Consider the following 7,094-nt stretch of genomic DNA (forward strand, 5'->3'; position numbering starts at 1 on the left):
AAAAAAAAAAACATGGGCAACCAGTGAGGCCTGCATTTACAAAGGGGGAGGGATCCAAAACGCCAGCACACAATACAAACTTGAACCATGGTGAGCCAAGAAGTGTATGAAAGAAAGCATCAGACCCTTAGAAAAATACATAGCAGAAAAGCCATGAAGGCAGATGTCGGGTCCTCAGAACCCATGTAAACCAGGCAGATGTGATGGCTTACCAGTCATTCCCTTGCTCAAAAGGCAGAGCCTGGAGATGCTCACAACAGGCTGGCCACTAAGTAACCTACCAGTGGGCTCTCAGTTCATTGAAAGACCCTCCCTTCCTATGTCATCCTTAGAAGTCACTATATACAAACACACATTCACACACATGCACATGTTACATGCAGAGCCACATAGGGAAACACCGAGCTGCTGTTTCAGACCCATGAGTACCAGGTGATGAAGGCAAGCATGTGGAGAGACTGTTACCTTTGCTAGTGGGATGTGATGGCTCAGCCACTGGAGAGAGCATAGCATTTCTACAAAAACATCTGACACTATTCCCATTGGCGGCTGGAGAGATGGCTTAGTGGTTAAAAATACTAGCCACCCTTCCAGAGGACCCAAGTTCAATTCCCCATACTCACAGACATCTCATGACTGTCTGTAATTCTAGTTCCATGGGACCTGACATGCTCACACAGGAAAGGAAATACCCAGAAAAGATGCAGTGGTGGGGTCATGGATGCGCTCGGTACCATGGAGCTGGATGGAGCGGTAGGGGGTGCTAAGAGAGTAGGCTGGGTGAGGGGTAGTAGGCCCCCCACCCCCATACTTGGGGCACAGCAGGGAGGTTGCAAATACATAGAGTGAGTCGTTTGCTTTAAAATGGTTCATTTTAAGTTACCTAGATTTTGCCTCAATAAATGAATCATAAAACGTCGAGGTGCCACTAATATGAATGAAATTGAGAACATGTGTTCTGTGTTGGTAAGTGTGTGGGGCAGCTGGAGCCTCTACCACGTGGTGCTAAAGCTTTATGCATGGCACCCGACTCTGCACTCATCCCTTGGCCAAATGCTACAAAGAACCTAGTGTATGTCTGGCCACCAAAAGACAGGATAAGGGGCTGCTTAGCTTCTCACAGTCACTTAAAGCGACCAAAGCCTGTTAGAGTAAGGTGAGCAAACTGCGCTTCAGTCAGACGGAACACTACACAGCAGTTAAAACGAATGACTGCAGTCAGGTGAACTCCGAAGAATGATGGTTGGAATGAAGCGAAACCCCGTAGACTGAATGTATATCTGTACTCATCTGAAATTTAAGAAGCAGCAAAACTAACCCATGGAGGTGATGAGGGAGCTCAAGAGAGCAGATCAGGGCCGCTACACAGGTATGCACCTGTATGAAGGCTTAACGGGGCACTGCAGGTTCATATACCTTACTTCACCGTGTTTACTTTTGATAAGAAATGTTAACAAACTAGGAAACAAACAATAGTGACAAGAGCAGATGTCAGCAAGGCAGGAGGGAGGATCGTGTGAGAAACAGGGAATGGCTGGAGGCCTGGAGGGGCAGCGAGATGCCATAAAATTGGGTCTGCTGTGTTAACCAACCGCTGGGCTTGTGGGAGGGAGATGGCTGTGAGGGCAGATTTTCAGAGATCTTTGGAAATACACTGGAGAGACTGAGGCTCACTGCTTTTGTGGGACCTGAGTGCGGGATGCTGCTCAAGGTGAAGCAGCCTGAGGTGGCTAGGGACTGAAGGTGGTAACTGAGGCCCCATGCTGGGTGACAGCACAAGGAGGAAGGAGTCTGTTTACAAAGCCCCCTGATACAAATGTGGGAGGGCTAGTGACACAAGTCTGGAGTCACTGTGTACAGATGGGTTGATGGGGATGAGCACCCTAAGGGAAAGAGGGGAGCCACAGAAGAGTCTGTGAAGGGAGGTCACAGCCTCGGCTGTGACCAGGGGTGACATAGTGAGTGTCACCAAGGCCTGGGTAGGTAAAGCAAGTGAGGGATTCAGATACATAGGGAGAAGTCCAGGAAGGAAAAGGGAGGGTTGAAAATGTGGGGAACAGGGCTAATTTGGGGGGAGGGGGCTGGCCCTGGAGAAGGCGGGAAGACAGAACGAGGTAGCTCCCAGCCAGGATAGCCGAAGCTGTCCGAAGTCGGAGCACAGGAAGAGAATGACCTCAGCTCATGGTGGGTGTGGAAGGCGGAACACAGGAAGAGAATGGACCTCAAGACAGAACAAGGCAGCTCACAGCCAGGATAGCCGAAGATGTTCGAAGTCGGAGCACAGGATAGCCGAAGATGTCCGAAGTCAGAGCACAGGATAGCTGAAGCTGTCTGAAGTTGGAGCACAGGATAGCCGAAGCTGTCCGAAGTTGGAGCACAGGAAGAGAATGACCTCAGCTCATGGTGGATGTGGAAGGCGGAGCCTGGAGTTCCAGATCTTTGGCCTTGTGGGTTCCTGTGTAGTTCTGTCTAGCTGTTGAGTGTCTACAGGTGCCTGGAGTCCTCCTGGCTGTCATACTCTGGCAGTGTGGGTTCAGGAAAGCCATGGCCGTTCTCCCAGCCTCTGTTTCTACATCTGTTAAATGTTGACGATAGCGACAGGCCTCACACTCTGTTCTGGAGATGAGAAGTCAGAGCGAGCAAGGCACTTGGAACCCAGCTGAGAGTGGAGTGGAACCCCCAGCAGAGGCCGAGGTCGAGGGCAGGCACATTGAGACCAGCGTCCACAGTGGGCGTGGTTGGATGAGGTTTTGCTGGCTTTGTTCAGGATATGGGAAGAATGAGGGGAAAAGCTAGGCTGGGGAGTTCTGTGAGTGAAGTCTCAGATCATGAAACCCTATCATTTCTGTGTGAGTTACTTAATGAGCCAGACTGTCTGCTGGAAACTAGTGGTGAGGGAAGAGGGAGGGGGAGGGGGCAAAGGGTGGGATGTCTAACTATAAATAAATAAAATAAGAATTTAATAGTAAAGAAATAGGAGTTGGGATATGAACATCTGGTTGAGGTCATATTTTTTTTTGCATTTTATTCATCTGTATTCATTTATTATTTAGAGGGTCACATGATATATGTATGGAGGTCAGAAGGCAGCTTGTGGGAATTGGTTTTCTCCCTCTGCCATGTGGGTCTAGAACTCTGGTCTTGAGGTTTGACAACAGGCACCCCTACCTGCTGAGCCATCTCAGCCCTTGGTTGTGGCCCTGTGACCAGGCAAGTTTTCCATTCTCTTAGGGTCCTGCATTTCCTCATCCACACAGCGGGTAGGACAAGACTATAATGTCTTGTTTCTAAAGTTGCTTCTTACCTGGAGTGTCTTCTGCGACCCTTCCTCCTACCTGGGACTTGTGGGTTTGGTGCAATGTGGGAAGGTACCCAGTGGAGGGGGGCGGGGAGGGTGCAAAGTGGGGGAGCAGTGTATGGTTCTTGCCCAGGAAACCCTGTGCTGCAAGTGTCTGCCTGACTACAGGCACTCCGCTCCAAGCTATAGTACTGTGGTCACCAGGAAAGGAAAGTCTGGGCTGGTGGATCTGTGAAAGGAGCCCTGAGGGAGTCAGTGAGTGTTTACAGTCCCTCTCCTGAGCAGGCTCACATTACATAGATAAGGGAAGTGGACCCTGAGGACTAAGTAGGAGCAGAGACAGCAATCTCTAGTCTTCCAAAACTATTTCCTGGGAGTGTGTGTGTGTGTGTGTGTGTGTGTGTGTATGTGTAAAACACTAAGTCAATAAATGATCTTAAAGCATGTGTGGAGTGTGAGAGACAGAACATTAAGAAGTATGTTTCCTGGGCTGTCCTGATGCTGCCCAGGCTAGAAGCCGAAGCACCATTCTGAGCAGCAGGTGAACTGCCCCTGGTCTGTGTCCGTTCAGACAAGAGCAAGCGCTTCTCCACTTCCTGATCCCTCTGCTTCCGTCTTGGATGGAAGTAACCCAGGGTTCCTACTCCTGTCTACAGGAGTGCAAAGGCTCTTCATATGTAGGCTAAGCAATCAGTGCTGTTCTCATTCTAGAGGGCATGGTTCTGGTCCATCTTTCCTTCTGTCTGAGTCACTGTTATGGAGCCAGTCTCCCAGGCCTGCTGTGCCAAGTGGCACCTGGCTGGACATGGAGGTTCCCTTGGTCTTTCTCATCGCTAAGCTGAAGTCTGTGGGAGTGATGGCAGCCCTTTCTTCTGTGTTTGTCCCCAGTAGGTGCTTGATCCTTAAAAAAAGATACCACTGGAATCTAATACTGAACTGATTTTTGACAGCTCAGTCAATTCAAACACCTTTGAAATGGAAGGATGAATTCAGACGGCAGCTATTTCACCACTATTTCGTGTCGGCAGAAGTTTTAAGGAGTTAGTTTTGTTTTCTGAAAGTGAAATTCTTGAGAGGAGGGACAATTTACCTGTTCCTTGCCCTTAAAGGAAAACTCTTTCTTTTGGAGCGTAGATCCAGAGGGAGGAGGGTGAGCTCGCAAAGGCAGGCCCTAGGGAGCACTAACTGCCTTGTTAGCGAGAACAGAGTGCCTGTGTGCGATTCTCAACAGTCGGTTGGATTTAGATAAATACAATACATGCCCGCAGTTAGGGAGACCCCCAGTCTTCCCCTTTCCCTGGCTGGCCGCTCCCCCAAGGGCCATTACAAAGGTCACGCAAGCATTTAAGACGAGAAGGAAGCATGCCACGGTGGAAGCCCTGTGGCATAGGCTGTGAATGGAGGTTGAGAACGAGCTGGCTTCATCCTGGCCTCCTTTTAGAGCGGTGATTGATTAATGCTGCCTGTGTTGCTGTTCTTCCAGAGCCGACCTGTCCTGGACTCAGCATAACTAGCGAAGCTGCTGCAGAATGAGAAGATGGCAGCGCGGCTGCTCGCACCGCCAGGCCCCGACAGTTTCAAGCCTTTCACCCCCGAGTCGCTGGCAAACATCGAGAGGCGCATCGCAGAGAGCAAGCTCAAGAAACCACCCAAGGCGGATGGCAGCCACCGGGAGGACGATGAAGACAGCAAGCCCAAGCCAAACAGTGACCTGGAGGCGGGGAAGAGTTTGCCTTTCATCTACGGGGACATCCCGCAAGGCCTGGTTGCGGTTCCCCTGGAGGACTTTGACCCGTACTATTTGACGCAGAAAGTGAGTTGGAGGAGGCCCAGCTGCAGAGGCCCCTTCCCTTCAGGCTTGGGAGAGGGGAGAAGGAGCTGTGTCTGTCGGGAAGGCGCAGCGAGACCTTGCTTCCACCTGGGATCTTCTTTCCCCATTTTTGTCGCTGCTGAGGGTCACTTTCAGGCTTTCCTACAGGCCAACCCCTGTTAGCAAAACTTCTAGTTTGGGCTCCAGGGAAGCCTTCAAAACAAAACAAAACAAAACAACAACAACAACAACAAAACATGCATGTGGTGGGGTGGTGAGGATGTAGCTCAGTGCCAGAGCACTTCCCAGCACATGAAGCCCCTGGGAATCTGAGGGGAAGACCGAAGAAGAGGGAGGGAGGAAGTGTGGGCATGGGTGAAACACATCTATTTATTAGTGCTCCAAAGGATACTACAGCTGTGTGGGATCTCCCTGACCCACACTATTAAATCCCATCTTTGTATATAAAGGTAATATTGTTAGCGCAACAGCAGGCTGGAGATGTAATGGAGACCACAGTGTGATGTCTGTGCAACCCTCCGATATGACATGGGCACATAACCCTGTGGGGCAGACACGGCGGCACACACAAAGCCAATCCTGTACCCCTGCCTGACAGGAAATACAGGTAAAAGGCCAGGCTTCATTTGGCCAAGGGTTCAAACTTCCTGAACATTATCTACCCAAATCTTAGATTATTGTATGAAACAGTAGAAGAACCCAAGCCTCCAGGTTTGATTCTCTCTGGCCAAGTGGTTAGCTGCTGGATCCTGAGGGCCGACATTACCTTGCAGGAGACCCACTTCGAGCCACGGATGTCATTTAAATAACTCTGTCAGTGGGTTTTCCAGATAATGGGATGGTGTGATGATTTTGTGTAATTGTGTATTTATGATAGAAAGCTCCACTACACTATCTTTGTTAATACACCTGCCCTTTTGAACTGATGCAGCTAGTACATTTTTTAAAAAAGCTTTTAGCTTCTTTGTCTTGTAAGTGGAATAGAGTTAAGAGACCTATCTAGGGTTAGTGAGAAGGCTCAGTGGGTAAGACTCCAGCTCTAAGGGCCTGAGTGTGGTCCCTGGGTCCCAAGTGATGGGGGAGAGAGTGGACCTGTAAGTTGTCCTCAGATTACCTGAGTGCCCTGGTAAGCATACCCTCTCAACAGTGTGTGCATGCATACATACATATGTACATACGTACTTATGTGCATACATATATAATGCATAAAAACATATGGCTAATGGCTGCTGTAAGGCAAACAAATTAAGTCAAGCATTGCCAGCAGTTCAGACACGTTCATTGTACATTAATGTTTACCTGTCTACCTATAATCTATCTATCAATCAATTTGTCTATCTACCTACATAGAATCTATCTATTAATCTATTTGTCTATCTACCTAATATAATCTATCTGTCTACCTATCTATAATCTATCCATCTACCTGTCTATAATCTGTCTGTCAGGCCGTCTACTTGGGACAGGGTCTTACACTGTAGCCCAACTTGGCCCCAAACTCACAATGGAATCATTTGAACTCCTAGTCCTCCTGCCTCCACCTCTTGAGTTCTGGGGCTGTAGACTGTCGCATCACATACCCTACGAGGTGCTGAGGCTTGAACGGAGGCTCTGAGCATGGCAGGCACGCACCCCTCCTTCTAAATGAGGAGTTTTCCATCTGATGAAAAAGAACATGCTTTCTCCACCTACCTCAGGTCCTCACCGAGTTCCTGTTACTGGCCCTTCTCACTAACCAAGGCTACTTCTGCATGGCTTCTCCTACAGGGGAGTACACTGGAATTAACCAGACACAAATAAGAAGCTTGCAGGGGAGGAAGTGACTTTAAGGGGATGTTCCTCTCTGCCAGTCTTTCAGGAGTTGTCTTAAATAATTCCTGGGAGATAAGCTCTCTCTGTCTGGTAAATGATTGCCTTGGTCTCTAACAGACCGTCCCTGAGGAAACCCCCCCCCCAGACCTGTGT

The 7,094-nt window shown here is 49.2% G+C and overlaps 1 protein-coding gene across 7 annotated transcripts in view; it reads left to right on the plus strand.

Annotated features, from left to right (window-relative positions):
* Scn8a (sodium voltage-gated channel alpha subunit 8) overlaps positions 1–7,094 on the plus strand; it is a 182,910-nt gene that overhangs the window by 59,987 nt on the left and 115,829 nt on the right. For all 7 annotated transcript variants that reach the window (XM_031356119.1, XM_031356110.1, XM_031356124.1 and 4 more), the window contains exon 2: positions 4,782–5,111. In XM_031356119.1, coding sequence (XP_031211979.1) covers positions 4,836–5,111 — 276 coding nt within the window. In that variant the 5' untranslated portion in view covers positions 4,782–4,835. The remainder of the gene's footprint in view (positions 1–4,781; positions 5,112–7,094) is intronic.

This window comes from Mastomys coucha, unplaced genomic scaffold (genome assembly GCF_008632895.1).
Source record: "Mastomys coucha isolate ucsf_1 unplaced genomic scaffold, UCSF_Mcou_1 pScaffold11, whole genome shotgun sequence".
Classification (NCBI taxonomy): Eukaryota; Metazoa; Chordata; class Mammalia; order Rodentia; family Muridae; genus Mastomys; species Mastomys coucha.